Source organism: Loxodonta africana, chromosome 2 (assembly GCF_030014295.1).
Source record: "Loxodonta africana isolate mLoxAfr1 chromosome 2, mLoxAfr1.hap2, whole genome shotgun sequence".
Lineage (NCBI taxonomy): Eukaryota > Metazoa > Chordata > Mammalia > Proboscidea > Elephantidae > Loxodonta > Loxodonta africana.
In genome coordinates this window covers 190569096-190588534 of record NC_087343.1, presented here as the reverse complement: position 1 = coordinate 190588534, position 19439 = coordinate 190569096, and the positions used below count along the sequence as shown (strand labels likewise).

Below are 19439 nucleotides of genomic sequence, written 5' to 3'. Positions count from 1 at the left end.
TGGAATAATCCCAAGTCAAAGGTATGAACATATTTAAGGCTCTTGATCCACATTGCCAAATTGCTTTGCAAAAAGATTGAACCAATTACACTCCCACCAGCAGTATATGAGAATATATTTAAATGCAAATTCCAACTGCAGTGTCTTTTCTTAGGTATTTCACTTAAAAAAATGTTGCTTTTTTTTTTTTTAATGCTAAGCAAAAGCTGACCCAGGATGTTAAAAAAAGAAAGTCTGAAAGAAAAATGGAGCAGATAGTTAAAACAGCTCTTAGATATAAGCTTTACAAAGGCCCAAACATGAAGATAACCATGTTGTTAGATGCCCTCGAGTCAGTTCTGACTCATAGCCACCCTAGGTACAACAGAATGAAGCACTGCCTGATCTTGTACCATCCTCACAACCATTCCTATGTTTGAGCCCATTGTTGCAGCCACTGTGTCAACCCATCTCGTTGAGGGTCTTCCTCTTTTTTGACGACCCTCTACTTTACCAAGCACGATGTCCTTCTGCAGGGATTAATCCCTCCTGATAACAGGTCCAAAGTAGTCTAGAAGAAGTCTTGCCATCCCCGCTTCTAAGCAGCATTCTGGCTGTACTTCTTCCAAGACAGATTTGTTCGTTGTTCTGGCAGCCCTTGGTAAATTCAATATTCTTCGCCAACACCATAATTCAAAGGCATCAATTCTTCTTCCATTTTCCTTATTCACTGTCAAGTTTTCATATGGATATGAGGTTACTGAAAACACCACGGGTTGGGTCAGGCACACCTTAGTCCTCAAAGTGACATCTTGGCTTTTTAACAGTTTAAAAGAGTTCCTCTGCAGCAGATTTGTCCAATGCAATATGTTGTTTGATTTCTTGATTGCTGCATCCATGGGTGTTTATTGTGGATCCAAGGAAAATGAAATCCCTGACAACTTCAATCTTTTCTCCATTTATCACGATGTTGCTTATTGGCCCAGTTGTGTGGATTTTTGTTTTATGTTGAGGTGTAATCCATACTGAAGGCTGTGGTCTTTGATCTCCATCATAAGTGCTTCAAGTCCTCTTCACTTTCATCAAGCAAGGTTGTGTCCTGCGCATATCGCACTTTGTTAATGAGACATCATAACTCACTACCTTAGAGCCGATCCCGATAGAGACCCTAAAAAACAGAGGAGAACTGCCCCGGAGGGTTCCCAAGGCTGTAATGTTCAGGAAACAGATTGCCATCTTTAGGAAAGCAGACTGCCACGTCTTTCTCCCGTGCATCGGCTGGTGAATTCCAACTGCTGACCTTTGAGTTGGCAGCCGAGCGCTTAACCACTGCACTGCCAGGACTCCTTCAATGAGGCATCAAAGGAAGCACAATTCTGTAGGGGCCATTAACAATTTGGCTTAGATTGGAAGAGCAAAGGCCAAGAGTGTGGGGTGTGGTCAATGGACCACATTCTAGTTTTAAAAACGCAGGCTAATTTTATTTATACTCCACGTTGCTCTAACAACTACTTAAGGTACCTAAAGGCAGGATCTGGAGAAGTAGTACTGTGTCTTAACAATCATCCCTGTGAAAATGAAACAAACCCACGCCCCCTGAACTGTGGTCAGTCTTATCTCTCCCCACACGGGATGCCCCACCTCGGTAATCTGAGTCCAGTCTGCAATCATAGTGACAGCCTCCCTCTCCGACTCTAATACGGGGACACAGTGATTTAAGGGGGGGGTGTAGGGATACGGACGGTAAGTGGAAGCCCAGACTTGAGATACCAACCCAACTGAACTCTACACGATTCCAAAAGGTGCTGGGACCTCAGCATTGAGCCAGAAAACGCCCCTCCCTCCAGCTATTTGGGAAATCGCCAGCCCTCATCTGCGAGTCTTCCATTATTTTCTGTGCCCCACTCCCGACTCGCTTCTACCAGAAAGATAAAGAGCAGACGTCCGAGAAGCCAGAAACTCGACTTTGTTCTCATTTCTCACGTTTGTTCATCCTTTCCTGCTACATCTCTCTTCCCCCCTTTCCTGTCCTCTTCCCGTCTTCCTTCTCTCCCCCTTTCCCTTCCTCTTTTCCTGGGACTGATCCCCCTTCGCCTCTTTCTCTCCCCTTCTCTCTCCTCCCACACCCCTCGCAGCCTCCCGCAGCCAATCAGAGCGCAGGCCTCCCGAGGCCACGCCCCCTCCCGGCCGTTCCGGGCGGGCCAGGCAGAGCCCAGGCCGCGGAGCTGGAGGGCGGCGCCGCGGGGCGGGGAACCGATGGGGCCTGGCGGACGGGCGGCGTCGGCGCGGGGGTCGCCCGGACGCACGCGTGCGGGGCTGTGAGGGAGCGAGTCGGGCGCTGGGGCCCGCCCGGGATGGGCCAGCCCCGGCCTGGCGGGACCGAGCCGGAGGCGAGGGCGGCGCGCGGGCCAGGCCTGGCGGGCGGACGGCCGGGAGGCTGAGGTAGAAGTGGGCGCGGAGGAAGGGGCCGAGCTAAGGCGGTGGGTGGAGCGGCGAGGGGGGCGGAGGCTGGGCCGCGACGGGCGAGCGGAGCGGCGCGCCTGTCCGGAGCTCGGCGGCGTCGGCGCCGGAGGAGGCTGAGGCGGCGGCGGGCCCGGACGAGCGCCCGGAGGTGGCGGACGAGGCGCCGGGTGCCCCCATGGGCGGGTGTGTGGGCGCCCAGCACGACTCCTCGGGCAGCCTCAACGAGAACTCGGAAGGCACCGGAGGTAGGTGAGCGCCAGGGGGCAGCCTCGGCCCCCCATTGTTCCCGGCCAGGCCCGGCCACCTGTCCCGACCCCCTGCCGGCCCGCGGGCCGCGCAGCCGGGGCCCCCGCGCCCCTTTGTCATCCCCTCGTCCACGTCACTCCCCACGTCCCGCTTCCGGCTGCCCCACCGGCCTCGGGGGTTGCCCCCTTTCCTCCGCAGCCCCGGGGAAAAGTCTGCGCGTGGAGATGCAGCCCCGGGCCTCGCCGACCCCACCGCCTCGGCTCGGAAAACTCGGACCAGAAACTGCCTTTCTGGCCACCTCGCTCCGTCTCCAGCCCGTTTAATTATTCAGGAACAGGATGGCGGCGCTGGGGTTGCAGAAAAGCGAATTGATGGGGCGGAGGGGGGAGGGGGTGGGGAGCCTGATGCCTTCCCTCCGACTGGCCCCGCCACATCTCTCCGCACCCTTCCTTGTTCAGCAGAGTTGGCCGGTCTCAGCTTTCCTGAGTTTCAGATGACAGCTGCCCTGGTTGGTTCCAGTTTGGCCATTTAAACCTGCAAGTTTCTGGAGCTCGACTGGGGAAGTCTCAAGTGGCCACAGGCATTATTTTAAGGAGGAGAGAGGAAACGATCTGCCCGAGTAAAACGTGGCTTTTCTTGCAACAGGATGGAGTTTTCGGGCCAGTTTGCTGTCGGGGTGGGCTACTCAAATTCCGATCAGTGTTACGTAAAGGAAAATATGTAGGATAAAAGTGCAGATGCATAAGAGTCTGACTTAACCGAGTAGGACCAGTACTTTTAAATTAAATTTTCGAACACGGAACGCACTTCTACTTTCTTGTAAACAGCAGTTGGCAGGGGAGAGGTGTTTTAATTCAATCGGTGTTGTCGTATGGGATGTCATAATACAATTCATTTCACCAGTACTCGAGCTAAGTAATCTTTTGCCGTGTTCATGCTGTGATTAGTAGAGGTTAGAATGCTTTAATTAAAGAATAAACAGCTGCTCAGGGGTGGCAAAGATAACAAAGGTTTTGTACGGACTCGATGTTAGATGTCTCAGAATAACGAGCTGTATAGAGAGAAGTTCCTAAACTAAATTGACGAGGGTGAGAGGGTGTACAACTTTTTCTTAACATACTGACATTTAGATCAGTTGCTTGTCCAGTCACTTAAAAAAAGTTGTCTGTAAATCGTATGCACTTAGATTTAAGCCGATGAGTTTCCTGAACTACTGGATGTGACTTTTAGCCATGCCACTTTGTTAAAATCTGTGAGTATCCGTATGGCTAAATCCTGAGCGAATAATTTGAGAGCTCAGTGAAGGGTGTCTTGGAAAAAAAAAATAGTTCGTGAAAACACTATAGTGCATTTCATGTCGTTGCATTATTTTTTGGTGACACATTAACAACTAGATCCTCAGTAGCAAACAGGAAAATAAAAGGGTCCTGATTTAAAACAGCCTTGGGTCAAATTGGCGTCAAAAAAGTTCTTCCTCCTTGAGGTGATCATTAATTGTTCTGAAACCTATTAGTATTTGTTATAGGCAGTATTTAGTTTTAATTAAAAATGTTTTCTTAACACTCTAGTTTAAAATTCTACCCAGTTTTTCTTCCCTTAGTAATGAACTTGAACCAATTTATTTAAACCTTTTGTTAGTGTGATTTAAGACCAGCCAAACATTATTTGCATGGGCTTTTAATAGTATGAAGCCTTAGATTTGGGTAATATATTACCAACGATGTCCACTTACATAGCTATAGTGTCAGTATCTTGGAGGGCTGAGTTCTTGGGAAGGAAAGCTATGCTCCACTTTTCCGAAGTAAAGTTTGGGAAAAGACACATTAATCATCAGCCAATCTCTTTGTTTTCTTCTGGAGAGAGGGGTGACCCTGGGGGAGGGGCTGTGTGAGATAAAGTGGTTAATTTTGGAATTTAATTATGGAAGCCTTTATTTTCTGTTACTGTCATGATAACCCAAACCAAACCCGTTGTCGTCAAGTCGATTCCAACCGTAGTGACCCTACAGGACAGAGTAGAACTGCCCCAGAGGATTTCCCAGGAGCGCCTGATGGATTCGAACTGCCGGCCTTTCAGTTAGCAGATGTGGCTCTTAACCACTATGTCACCAGAGTTTTGAGAGTTAATTGTTTAAAAGAATGAGCTCAGGTGAGTGTTCCAGGTTAACATATTATGTTAAGTAGTTCTTGCGTACTATATAGAATGTTTTTGTTGGGAAAAGGCAGACTTTTTCCTAAGGGTGTTAGCACAGAGCTTTAGCTTTTCAAACATAACAAACATGGTTAGTAGTTTTAATTTGGATGTAACAGGTTATGACAATTCTTCTATCAACAAGGAGTAAAATATATTTTTCAGATGCTTTTCATGAAAGATTTAAAATGGTAAAAATTTGGATGCTTCCTGTGTATTGATCATGTGACTCATTTTACAATTGGTTAAACCCTTTCTGAATATCAGCCAGTCTTAGTTAAAAAAAATTACTGTTTTTTTTTTTTTTGTTAACCTTTTTGGCCAGTTGAAATAGTGTAGTTTCCTTTTGGATCCAAGTCTGTTATATATGCAAATGATCAAGTGTAGATTGTGAAAAGCTTCCTTATTAGCTGGATTACTTTGAAAGAATGGGAGAAATTTTTGCAGGAGACTGTTGAATATGGAGATGGCTTAATTCAAATGATAAGATTTGTGTTATCTATTATTTTGGAATCATTTGTAGTATCTTCTCCTGGCATAACTTGCCTAGAATTCAGTTTTTGAATTTCAGCTACTTTGAGCATTTTTTAAATGCCTAATTTTAGCCAAAACAGGTATATAGCAGAGAGGTTATGCAAGATTATTTAACAGCTCTCTCCAAGCTATCATGCTTCTAGGTTTCCAGTTATTTTGATATATTTAGATGGCGTATTCTGGGTGGCTCTCTACCTTATGATGATGACATTGCGATGCTGGAGTTTGCACTTAGGACCTCTAGAGGAGGCTTTAGCCCATGGCATTTGCTGAGGAATTAGGTCCCTTATGATTTTTTATAAAATGAAAAAAACAAAATTAAATAGTCGAATACAGCCAACTAGGTTCTTTTCTCACTTTGTTCACCTCTTTAAGGAAGGTGTAGTAATGTGCAAAGTAGGTTCTCTGTTTTCTGGGTGTATCATTCATTCTGTACATTCAGTGATATCCCAGGTGGACTGATTCTGGTGGTCACAAGTTTCCAGGCTCACAGGTGGATAAGGTAATGCTGAATGCTGGACCTTGATTTCTTTAGTCTTTATTTTTGAATATCTTGGGAACATCATGGAGTCTTTTCAGATTACAGACACCTACTCAATGAGTAACAATGGGTTTTTGAATAACAGCTACCACTTATCCAGTATTTATTATGTAACAAGTATTGTGCTAAGTGATTACGTTATCTCATTTAGTCCTCATCAGCTTTGTGAGGTGGATAAGTAACCTCTATTTTATACATGAAGAAATTGAAGTCCCCCAAAATTAAATAACTTGTTCAACATCATGTAGCTTCTAAGTGGCAGTCAGAACTTGTACCCACGGCTATAATAAAAAATACTAATTTCCTTTTTTTTCTCCTGGTTTTATTTTTTAAATCTATATTTAACCAACCCTTCATTGATGAAGAAGATAGATTTATAACCAATAATTCGTGAACCTTATAACTGAAATTTGCATTCTTAACTATGAGTAGAAAAACTGTTTTCAGTTTATTTCCTCTGTCTAATCTGATGAAAAGGCTTATTTAGCAGTGAACTTTTTTTTCTTTTTAAGTTGACAGGTAATCCATAATCCCTTTTCAGCTTCTTAATGAAGAGATGATGGTTGTATTTTTGGGGGAAGCATTTTGCAATCAAGCATTGGATACCCACTAAAATATGCCCAATGTTGTATTGGTTACCGTAGCTCAAAAACAGAAAGAAATCATAATCCTGTTTCTTAAATGCATCAAGATCTTTTTTTTTTTTTTGAAAAACAATATAATATGCACAACCAGTTATAAAATACAACATAAAACATATAGGTAGGTAAGTAGGTAGCTAGATCATAGCATGAAGTGTGCAAGAGCTGAAAGAATAAAGGAAAACAAAGCAGTCTTAGCAGGATAGAGCTAGTTAGAATAGGCTCTTTCAGAGTGACCAATATAAGCTGGTAAAGAGAACATACCAGATGGAAGAATGGTTATGAGTTAAGACTTGAAAATGGTTGTAAATAATACATGCACTGGGTAGTGGTCAATAAGGTGGCTGCCTTGATTCGGGCAGTGTGTGTGACAGGAAATGATGGAGACGTTGGACAGGTAGTGAGTAGAATGCTACTGTGGACTCTTGAGGAGGGCACATGATCTGATGAAAAGAGAGACTGAAAGAGTATTGTTGTTAGGTGTGTTTGAGTTGGTTCCAACACATAGCAGCCATATGTACAACAGAACAGAACACTACCCAGCCCTGCACCATCCTCACAATTGTTACATTTGAGCTCATTGTAGCAACCACTGTCAGTCTATCTCCTTGAGGCCCTTCCTCTTTTTCACTGGCCCTCTACTTTGCCAAACATGATGTCCTTCTCCAGGGACTGGTCCCTCCCAGTAACATGTCCAAAGCACGTGAGATAATGTCTTGCCATCCTTGCTTCTGAGGAGAAAGAGTATACTGACTATATTCATTTAGTAAATACTTGTTTAGCCACGGTTGTGTGCTCATTGCTGAGATTACAACAGGGAGCAGAAAAGTCCCAGCCCTTAAGGAATTTACAATCTAGCACGTTGCTACTCAAAGTGTGGTCCCTGGACCAGCATCATTGGCATCACCTGGAGCATGTTTAACACGATCCCCAAATGATTCTTAGGCACATTAAATCTTGAGAAGCCCTGGTCTAATGTATTCGTTGGTATTGCTGTTGTTAGTTGCTGTGGAGTCGATTCCTACTCCTGGTACCCCATGTGTGCAGAGTAGATCTGCTCTGTAAGGTTTTCAGGACTGTGACCTTTTGGAAGCAGATCACCAAGTCTGTCTTCGAGGAGCCTCTGGGTATGTTCCAACCACCAACCTTTTGGCCAGTAGTCAAGCACTTAATTGTTTGTTCCGGATTGCTTAAAGTGGGAAGAGAATAGAGTCAGGAACGCATTAGGAAAAAAGAAATGGCATGAGTTGGTGACGTATTGGATGCAGGAATAAGGAAGAGAAAGAAAAGTGAAGTAATTCCATATTTGTGAACCTTGGTGACCAGGAGGATTGAGATGGCTTGACTGGTATTGGGAAATAAGAAAGGGGTAGCTGGAGAACACCCTAGTTTAGCTTTCAGTATATTCAGGTTTAAACAATAGAAGAATTTTTAAGTGGAGACATCATTTAGGGTGGTACAGAAGGTTAGATATGAAACTCCTAGATGTTTAGAATTATGAATGTAAATTTTGAAGTTTGAAGATGTAAAATGACTGCTATAGGTAAGTGAAAAGAGGAGGAAAGTACTAAGAATTGACTCATGAGAGATTCACATATTGTTTTATGATGTTCGTTACTAACCCCACGACATGTCAACGCTCTCCCTTCTCCACCTTGGGTTCCCTATTGCCAGCTTTCCTGTCGCCTCCTGCCTTCTAGTCCTTCCTCCTGGGCTGGTGTGCCCCTTTAGTCCCTTTTTGTTTTATGGGCCTGTCTGATCTTTGGCTGAAGGGTGAACCTCAGGAGTGACTTCATTACTGAGCTAAAAGGGTGTTCGGGAGCCATATTCTGCAGTTTTCTCCAGTCTCTGTCAGACCAGTAAGTCTGGTCTTTTTTTTTTTTTGAGTTAGAATTTTGTTCTACATTTTTTTCCAGCTCTGTCCAGAATCCTCTATTGTTAACCCTGTCAGAGCAGTCAGTGGTAGTAGCTGGGCACCATCTAGTTGTGCTAGGCTCAGCCCGGTGGAGGCTGTAGTACTTGTGTTCCATCAGTCATTTGAACTAATCTTTCCCTTGTGTCTTTCGTTTTCTTCATTCTCCCTTGCTCCAGATAGGGTGAGACCAATGGATTATCTTAGATGGCTGCTTACAAGCTTTTGAGACCCAGACGCTACTCACCAAAGTAGAATGCAGTACATTTTCTTTATAAACTATGTTATGCCAGTGGAGTTAGATGCTCCCCGAGATTTCTTGACTCTTGCTTCCACGGGTATTGGTTGTGAGTCCAAGTAAAATGAAATCCTTGACAACTTCAATCTTTTCTCCGTTTATCATGATGTTGCTTTTTGGTCCAGTTATGAGGACTTTTGTTTTCTTTATGTTGAGGTGTAATCCATACTGAAGGCTGTGGTCTTTGATCTTTATCAGTAAGTGCTTCAAGTCCTCTTCACTTTCAGCAAGCAAGGTTGTGTCATCTGCATATCCCAGGTTATTAATGAGTCTTCCACCAATCCTGATGCCCTGTTCTTCTTCCTGTAGTCCAGTTTCTCGGATTATTTGCTCAGCATACAGATTGAATAGGTACGGTGAAAGGATACAACACTGACGCACACCTTTCCTGACTTTAAACCAGGGAGTATCCTCTTGTTCTGTCTGGACAACTGCCTCTGTGTACAGGTTCCTTTTGAGCACAATTAAGTGTTCTGGAATTTCCGTTCTTTCCAATATTATCCATAATTTTTTTTGATCCACACAGTCGAATGCCTTTGCATAGTCAATAAAACACAGGTAAGCATCTTTGTGGTATTCTCTGCTTTTAGCCAAGATCCCTCTGACATCGCAATGATGTCTCTCGTTCCACACCCTCTTCTGAATCTGGCTTGAATTTCTGACAGTTCCCTATTGATGTACTGCTGCAACCGTTTCTGAATTATCTTCAGCAGAATTTTACTTGCATATGATATTGTTTGATAATTTCCACATTCTGTTGGATCACCTTTGGAATGGACACAAATATGGATCTCTTCTAGTCAGTTGGCCAGGTGGCTGTCTTCCACATTTCTTGGCATCTTTTTTTTGAAACATCTCAATTGGTATTCCATCAGTTCCTGGAGCCTTGTTTTTCACCGGTGTTCTTCAGTGCAGCTTGGACTTCTTCCTTCAGTACCATCAGTCATTGTTCATATGCTGCCTCCTGAAATGGTTGGATGTTGACCAGTTGTTTTTGACATGGTGACTCTTGTGTATTCTTTCCATCTTCTTTTATGCTTCCTGTGTTGTTCAATATTTTGTCCATAGAATCCTTCAGAATTGCAAATTAAGGCTTGAATTTTTTCTTCAGTTCTTTCAGTTTGAGAAATGCCGAGCATTTTCTTCCCTTTTGCTTTTCTAACTCTAGGTCTTTGCACATTTTGTTATAATACTTTGCCTTCTCAAGCCGCCCTTTGAAATCTTCTGTTCACCTCTTCTACTTCATCATTTCTTCCATTCACTTTAGCTACTCTGTGTTCAAGAGCAAGTTTTAGAGTCTCTTCTGACACCTGTTTTGGTCTTTTCTTATGTGTCTTGCGTGTGTGTGTGTGATGCAGGACAAGTAATTCTCTATAAGACATTCCTTTATTCTTTCACCAAGAATATCATACATCAGTTTTCCTTATGTATTTTCAGTGTCCCATACGTTACTTCTATACACTGCCTGCGTTGTTTATTGACTGTTGTTTTATGCTTGTACTCTTTCGCCTATACGAAAGAATGAAGCAGAACCGAGTATGAGGGGGACTGAAGATTTCATCTCCTCCTTTAATCCGTAGAGTCACAGTGGAAGTAAAAATCATATTTTCTGAGTTGGTGAACTTTATGAGAGGGGTGCAGAAAATTTCATACCACTTCGGTGAGAGACTTAGACTTTTGAAAAAGACAGTAGTCATCGAGTTAATTCATGGAGATACCATGTGTGTCAGAATGGAACTGTGCTCCATAGGGTTTTCATTGGCTGTTTTTGCAATAGTAGTTCATCAGGCCTTTCTTCCAAGGCCTTGAACCCACCTGGAAATAGGAAACATTTTACTTGATGTGAAGCAGGTGGCCGCTTTTACCAGGGAGAGTGTTGTGGGGAGTGGGCTCAAAGAAAAACACCCAGCAAGAAGGCGTTGGTTGAAAATACCTAGGTGAGGCGTTGGTTGAAAATACCTAGGTAGGTAGGTTTGGCAGGTATAAGATCAGGGAAGCTACAGTTGGAAAATATTGGACATGGGGAAACTGAAATGATCTTTGTGGAGATACTTAAGCATTAGAATTTGTATTAAAAACTAACATGGGCTGTTGTAGCTATTGCCTAACTGGCTACCTTCCACTGGGCTAGTCCCACTCTGTTTTCAATCTTTTATCAAGCAAAGTGGTTGAATTTTTCCCCCAATCAAAATATTCTTGGAATTTATGTTGGAGAAAGGCATTTTAAAAGAAAATCCTGGTTATGGATATTAAATGAGGCATTTTTCATCTCTAATTTATTTAGGAACTGGTATTAACACTATGGACAGAAGCTTTAATCCATTGGAAATTATAGTAATCTTCATTCTTCTGTCTTTTGATAGACCAGTCTATAACAGCTTTCTTCTTTTTGGACAGATTTTGATAGACGGATTTTATTTTAAAGCAAACCGATTTTCTGACTCTTAACTGCAAAGCCCTGGCAGCATTTTGTTAGTACGGTTGTAATATACCCAGGTGAGTCTTCTAATGGCAGTGGCTATTGAGTGTTAATCACTAATAATAATGAACTTATGCCTTTAAGTTACTGAATTAGTTATGTATCTCTTGTGGCTTTTGGACAAAACACATTCTTTGGCTCTAAGAGAACATTAGGTCGATTTCGGTTAAGCACATGATCGAATTAATTGGGCATAATGATACATTTGCTAATTTAGCGATTCTCTCATTTTTCCTTACTGCAGACCACCTGAATGGTTTATCTTCATTTGGTGGACCACTGCACCTGACTCTTCCCGCTACCCCTCACCATCCCTACCCAGCTTTCTGCTTCTGCTTATCGGGCAGCACTAGGCTACCAGCAAGCTCCTCATGATTCACTGGTAGTTCAAGGACCATAGGTTGAAAACTTTACTAACGCGTATGTACTTAAAGATGCACGTGTGTTGGCCGAGAACAGTTAGCATGTATTCATTCGTCTTGCATCAGCTACATTGAAATGCAGTCAGCAAAAATTAAGTTTATTTTTAAATATAGCCAAATATTGAGCTCTGAGAGGTTATATATTCCTGAGTGTACATTGGGTGTTGTACTGTCATATTTTTGCATGCGTGCAATTAAACTTTTAGAAGTTTGCATTATAGCTCTGTTTTCAGAAATGGAATTTTTCTTGAAATTAGGTGTCTAGGAAAAAATATTTACATGTGAGAGTAACTGTAAATGAATTTTTTTGAACAAGAGGTCTTAATGATACATATTTGCTCCAGACTTGATTAAATGAATAAGTGACTTTTAGGCTTTTCTGACTGAGTTCTTAGCCTCAAAGGGAAGCGCTTAGATAATTTTTGCTTTTATTATAATTGGCTGTTAGGTATAAGCAAGTTCAGACTACTTTGCATCAGTTCACATAGTTTCCATGCTTGTGGGCTGTGTGACAGGAGTATAAAAGGGGCAGAGTAACAAATAGTCCAGTTCATTTAGTCATAAACCTGCTTTATGATAAATGATCATTTCCAACTCAGAACAGACATATTTCTTAGATGAGTTAAGATGCTTCTTCCTGTAACTTAAAATAGCCAGCCGCCATTATTTTTAACTCCCGAGCACTTGAAGCTAGCTCTAACTAGAGCTATAAATAAGACCTACTTGTGATATTAAATAGCTTATGTTCTAAGGGAGGGTCCATACAGGTAAATAGGTAAAGTTTTAAAAGTTTCTATGGCAATGAAAAAAATATTATGGAGATTCGAGGAATAATACAGAGCAGGGACAGAAAGCGTCACTGAAGAGGTGGCATTAGAAGTTGGTCTTTGGAAGAGGGGTGGGACTGGAGTTCAGTAAATGAAGAAAAAACAGAAAAACATTCTATAGGTAGAAGAAATTACTTCTACAGTAACATGACATTTTGGGGCATTGGCAAGAAACTTGTGGAAGGGATAGGTGAAATATGAAGTTTTTAAGGTTGTTGGAAACCCTGGTTGCGTAGTGGTTATAAGCTACGGCTGCAAACCAGAAGGTTAGCAATTTGAATCTACCAGGTGCTCCTTGGAAACTCTATGGAGCAGTTCTACTCTGTCCTGTAGCGTTGCTGTGAGTTGGAATGGACTAGATGGCAACAGGCTTAACAGGTGAAATTTTGGGAGGCCATAATTGCCGTTATCAGTAGACCAAGACCAGTTTCATAGCTAGTTATTTTAAAAAAAAAAAAAAAAAAATTTTTTTTTTTTTTTGTGCTTCTAAAGAAATAGGAGCCCTGGTGGTGCAGTGGTTAAGAGCTCTGCTGCTAACCAAGAGGTCAACAGTTCAGATCTACCAGCCACTTCTTGAAAACCCTATGGAGCAGTTCTGCTCTGTTCTGTAGGGTCGCTATGAGTTGACATTGATTGACAGCAACAGGCTTGGGCTAACTAATTGCCATGGAATGCTATATTCTGCAAGGTTATTTTATACAAAATTCTGATGTACTAGGTTGTTACAGTCTGTAAAAGATTCTTAATCTTTTATAACTTTAATGGTATTGTCAGAAAAAGCATAAGACACGTGTTCAATTTTTTTTTACATGCACTTACATGTATTTGTCCCAGATCGGCCTGTCTCTTAATTAGGTCCCAGTTTTCTGGCACATTGAAGAGTTTGGAGTGATTCTGCAGACGTTAACTGTGGTATTTTGAGCTCAGTTTCTTCCTTCCTTAAAAGAGGAGATTGGGTTAGTTAATCTTTACGAAAATTGTATCAAATTCTTTTTTTCAAATGACATTTTTCAACCATTGAAAAGTTGAAGGACTAGTACAACAAACTCTTGAATAAAAAAACTCTTGAATAGTCACTGGTTATTTTAAACAGTTTTGTTGTATTTGCTTTATATATTTGTGTATATATCCTTTTTTTTTGTTTTTGCTTAACTGTTTGAAAGTGGATGGGAGAAAGATGTGGCAGTCTTCTTAGGTAAAGATTATAGCCTTGGAACTCGACGGGGCAGTTCTACTCTGTCCTATAGGGTCACTATAAGTCGGAATCAACTCCATGGCAGTGGGTTTGGTTTTGGTTTTTGGTTTGAAAGTGAGTGCGGACGTCAAGACACTTCAGCATGCATCTCTTAAATATAAAGTTGTTCTCCTACAACAGTATTTCACTCCTAAGAAGATTAGCACTTGTTCTGTAATATTTTCTGAGATCTGGTCCGTAATCAGAATTTCCCAGTTGTCTCACAATTGTCTTTTATAGCTTTTTTTTTTCCCAAAATAGGGTCTAGTCAGTATTTACACATTACATTTGTTTGTCTCTTTGTTGTTGCTGTTAGTTGCCACGGAGTCAGCCCGACTCTTTGCAGTCCCATGTGTGGTGCAGAGTAGAACTTGCTCCATAAGGTTTTCTCGACTGTAGTTTTTTTTTAACCTTATTTATTTTGTTGTTGAGAATATACACAGCAAAACATACACCAATTCAAGTTTCTATATGTACAGTTTAGTGACACTGATTACATTCTTTGAGTTTCAGAACCATTCTAACCCTCCTTTTCTGAGTTATTCCTCTCCCATTAACATAAATTCACTGGCCTCTAATCTGATGTTTCAAGTTGCTGTTGTTAGTTTGATCCCTTACAGATAATTCTTAAAAGAGCTTAATGCCCAAGGTGGATATTTTTTACTAGCTAAGCTGAAGTGTTGTTTGGTTCTAAGAAGACTTGGGATATTTTTAGTGTCACGTTTAAAGATAGTCTCAGGGCACTAGTTTCAGGGGTTCATCTAACCTTCATAGCTCCAGGAAGTCTGGAGTCCATAAGAATTTGAAATTCTGTTCTGCATTTCCTCATTTTGATCAGCATTCTTCTGTAGAGTCTCTGATCAAAATGTTCAGGAATGGTAGCAGGGCACTATCCAGTTTTTCAGGTCTCATGGTAAAGGGGGGAAACCCTGGTGGCGTAGTGGTTAAGTGTTATGGCTGCTAACCAAAAGGTTGGCAGTTCAAATCCTCCAGGCGCTCCTACTCTGTCCTGTAGGGTCGCTACGAGTCGGAATTGACTCGACGGCACTGGATTTGGCCTGGGCCTGATGGTAAAGGGGATAGTTGTTCAAGGAGGCAATTAGCCACACGTTTCGTAGCCTCCTCCTATTCCTGACATTCCTTCCTCTGTTGTACCAGGGGGCTAGAGACCAGTTGTTGTGCCTTTGATGGCCACTTCAAGTTTTTAAGACGCCAGACACCATGCAACAAGCTAGGAGGTAGAACTGAAGCACTAAACATGTTGTTAGGCCAGCTAAGTGGTATGAAACCGTAAACTTAAACCTACAAACCAAGGAACCAAATCCCATGAGGATGTGGTTGTACATAAGCAGCCTTAGCAGCTACTTTTTTTTTTTAAGTTGATGTAAATATGCCTAGCACACAGCTTTTGCCAGTTCAGCTTTTTACAAGTGTACAACTATTGACAGCAAGTACACTAATCAGCTGTGTAACCCTTAATCAACACGTTATTTCTATCATGGTTACCCCCCCCGCCCCCGTCCCTGGTAACCACTAATGAATTTTGTTCTCTATACATGTCTTTTCTTGTCTTTTTAAAAATATAAGTGAAGTCATACAACATTGGTCCTTTTGTGATTGACTTATTTCATTCAGGATAGTGTCTTCTAGCTTCATCCATGTTGTAGCATGTACTGGCTGTAATCTTTATGGAAGCAGTTCCCCAAGCCTCTTCTGCAGAGTCTGGGTGGGTTCAAACGGCCAACCTCTGGATTAGCAACCAATTGCAGACTGCTTGCACCACTCGGGGTTTTTTAGTCTCTTTTAACCTAAAACAGCCCCCTCCCTTTTATCCCACTACATAGACTTTTTGAAGAGTTTTGTAGAATCCTCCCCATTCTGGACTGTCTTATTGTTTCCCTGTGGTGTCATTTAGTGTGTTCTTCTGTCCTCTATATTTCCTTTAAACTGAAAATAGGTACATCTGATTCTAAAAAGACTATGATTCTTTAACCGTTTCCCAGGTTATAGTGGATCCAAACTCTTCTCAGTTCTCTGCTGTCTATCCCGACACTGGAATAATCTTTTACTACTGAACAAGTCTGAGCTTTTTTCTCATCTTCCACCCAGAAATAATCCTGCCATCCTTCGAACTTCTGTAGTACTATTCTTATAGTACTACCCTTCCCACCTCTTTTTTTTTTTTTTTTAACCTTTATCATGGTTATTTTGTCTTCCCTCGGTATCTACTGGGGATTGAGTCCTTGTATAAAATGGTTTCATGTTTGCATATAACCTATGCACATCCTCCTGTATGTTTTAAATCATCTCTAGGTTACTTATATTACATGATACATTGTAAATGCTATGTAAATAGCTGTCTTATCGCAACGGAAGACTTGCTCTGGGAGGTAACTGGAGTTTCTTGAGCTCTTCTGGGAATGCTGATGCAGCCTCGGCTCCTTCCTCCTTCTCCTCAACCCCCTCATGCTTAGCCTTTGAGGGGTTGCTTTGACCACTTCATTGCTTTTTAGGAGACTTTTTTTTTTTTCCCCACAGAAACAAAGGGTGCATACAACACAAGTAGTGAATGAAGGAGACACCAGGCAAACAAAGCTCAAAACGAGTGCTGGAGGGAGACTGAGGATCTGTGAAATGGCAGGAGGCTACAGCCGGGTGTGCCAGCACATCGCTTTATTCGAGGGAATTCAACATAGTGCTTTACGTGCAGCAAATTCAAGTTTTGGTTTTTGGAACTTTCCCTGTTTTTCCGCCTGAATATTTTTGATCCATGGTTGGTTGAATCCGTGGATGTGGGCTGACTGTACATTATTTCTCAGAATGTAAGCTACACTGGACCTGGGAGAGAGTCGTAGCTTTGGTTCTTTCATAATGCTTTAGCCTCAGTTAACATTTGTGTGGAACATGTCCTTGACTTTACAGTGGCATCGGGGAGAAAGTAGTATTCACTTAATTACGTCGTGACTATATGAGGTGGTAAAAAGATCTGGGAGTCAGAACCCTTGCATTCTTTTTCCACCTCTGCCTCACTATAACTTGTTGCCGTCGAGTTGATTCCAACTCATAGGAACCCTATAGAACAGGGTAGAAACTGCCCCATAGGGTTTCCAAGGAGTGCCTGGTGGATTTGAACTGCCAGCCTTTTGGTTAGCAGCCAAAGTCTTAATCACTGTGGCGCCAGGGCTCCTGCGTCTCTTTATATAGGACCTTAAATAAGTGACTTGGCTTCCCAGCTTCTTAGTTTATCCTCATCTATAAAATGAGCATGTTGGATGAGATCAATAGAGTCAAACTTTTTAACAGTTAAATCTTCTCTTTAGATGCATCTTGTATTGAGCACTAACATATCAGCCTTAGAATTTTATCTTTTTATTTCATTTTGGTTGTACTAGGTCAAGAGAGTCTTGATTGAGAGAAAAATAAAAACAAACTTGAAAAAAAAAAGTCGAATCCTCTTTTAGGTGTATCTTATATTGAACCGAATCAACCTCACTGGTCTGGGTATATTGAACAGCAACATATCAGCCTTTGATGTACCTTTGGTCGTGTTGGGTCAAGAAAGTCTGGATTCACAACAAGTAAAAATAAACAATTTAAAGTCTCATAAAGTTCTGTAGGAGATTTTTTTAAGGTTGAAGCATCAACACTGTCAGTTGTACCTACAACTTAAAAATTAACATTTGCCTGGCAGCATTATGACTTCCATTTCCACTGAACATTGTTCATTTACTGTGTGACGAGGAGCGCGTATGCTCAGCAGGCACATTCGAGCTTGCTATGGCCTTTAAGTGAGCCTTGATGTCCGTGTGCTGTATTAGTGTGCTCACTTCGACAGTTTTACGTGAGTAGATATATGTGTGTCTGTCTTAACAAAAGACACCATGCAGAGATACAGTCTTCCCAATTGGTGACACATTTACTAGAAGTTTCCTATGTTTCCGAAATGTATAGAGGTAGCAAGAGAACCTTCATTCCGATGTCTTCACAATAAATGTGACTCAGTAGCACAAGCTAACATGTTTTGTGGTGATCCTTATGTTTGAAATTTAACGTCTGCTATGTGATGCTTTTTATCATGGTTCTTAAAAATAGCAAAAACATATTTTACAAAGTAATTTTAATCATATTTGTGGAACTCTGAAGCAGGTGTTTATTTTGTTCCCTTGGGCTCTTTGGAACTCAGTTTTAAAGCCCAGTTTTACAAAATCATGTGACTAGATACTAGGAAAAGGTATTTACCTAGCAGAACTTCGGTCCATTTTTCCCAACTCTGAGAATATTGTACTGTGTTAGGCATTGTATTAGATGTTTGGAGTTTTATGGAATTACTGAAAGAATAGTACTACATTAAGAAGTTTACACAGAAGAACTAATTGCTTCCCAAATTAACTTTAATGCCAAGAGAACTGTTTAAAAGCAAACAAACGAGAGATAAAACATTTAAAAAGACAAGGAATCAGTGAAGTGTAGTGACCATTGCCTGGTTACAGATTCTCAGAAGTTATTTACTTACCCAGTGCCATCACCCTTTTCACCACCTCCCTACCCCTGCAAATTGATGTGCGTGTTTGCCTGGAATTCCTAGGGTGGGAAACAAGCCCTCAGGTGGTCTTTCCCTTCCCAGAGCAACTCTTGCCTTCCTAATTCACTCTATAAACAAAATTGTTTCATTATTTAAGATGTGGACTCTATCTCTCACCCCATCAGAAGCTGAAAATGCACCTTAGTGCTGTGAGGCCAGCTCTACTGTCTTCCCCTCAATATTGTAAGCTGTATGAGGGCAAGGACTTTCCTGATTTGCTCCTTTCTGTATCCTCAGTATCTAGCATAGTTTTGGGTATATATACAATAAATAGTTGTTGATTGAATGAATAAATGTGAAATAATGAACAGTTGTGACTTTATCACTTAGAGAGTGAAATTTTAGTATTTGGCTTTAATGGTTTTATCTAGTTTTTGGGTGAAGTTATTTTATTACTAACTAATTCTTTAGTTGTACAAAAGCCCATTATTTTTCAGAGACTGTCTAACGCTGGGATAGATTCTTACTTGTGCATTTGATGAAAGGAGGCAATGACCGAATTTTTTGTTAAGGCCTCCCTACTTATCTTGTGTTTAATTGTGTATTATTTTATTCTGCCATCCATAGCAAACCTTGTGGTGATTTGTATTGCTTTTTATATGAACAGAGGACTAATTATATTTCTGGCCCACCCAGCCCAGGAGTTGTGTAACGCTGCAGTTGGGCCGATTTTGTGCTTATGTTGAATGAAAGATCCCAGGTTTCATGAGGATCTTTAACCATACACAGCCAATGATGGAGACACCCTTTAAGAATTAGCTGAACTTTTTTTTTTTTTTTTTAAGCAGAGGAGGCTGGAGGAAGAGAAGAGTCTGGAGACAAATTGTAGGTTTGGAACTTATCTTTGAAGTACTTTAAAAAACCCAGTTGATTCTGACTCATAGTGACCCTATAGGACAGAGTAGAACTACCCCTTAGGGTTCCCAAGGCTTTAATCTTTGTAGAAGCAGACTGCCACGCCTTTCCCCTGTGGAGTGGCTGGTGGCTCAGCTGATCTTTCGGTTAGCAGCTGAGCGCTTACCCACTGCACCACCAGGACTCCTTTGAAATACTTTAAACCCATAGCTGTTGAGTAATTACAACTCATAGTG

General features: G+C 41.6%; 2 protein-coding genes across 5 annotated transcripts in view; both read left to right on the top strand.

The window, feature by feature from the left end:
- The window catches only part of SH3PXD2B (SH3 and PX domains 2B), a 406416-nt gene that overhangs the window by 176387 nt on the left and 210590 nt on the right, over positions 1-19439 (top strand). The gene's annotated exons all lie outside the window — the stretch shown is intronic.
- UBTD2 (ubiquitin domain containing 2) overlaps positions 2556-19439 on the top strand; it is a 63910-nt gene continuing 47026 nt past the window's right edge. Inside the window, exons 1-2 of one of the 4 annotated variants that reach the window (XM_064279121.1) lie at positions 3266-3364; positions 4697-4836. In XM_064279121.1, coding sequence (XP_064135191.1) covers positions 4827-4836 — 10 coding nt within the window. In that variant the 5' untranslated portion in view covers positions 3266-3364; positions 4697-4826. Of the gene's footprint in view, positions 2692-3265; positions 3365-4183; positions 4837-19439 lie in introns of those variants that run through there. The other 3 variants (XM_003404658.4, XM_010592551.3, XM_010592541.3) reach the window with 3 other exon arrangements.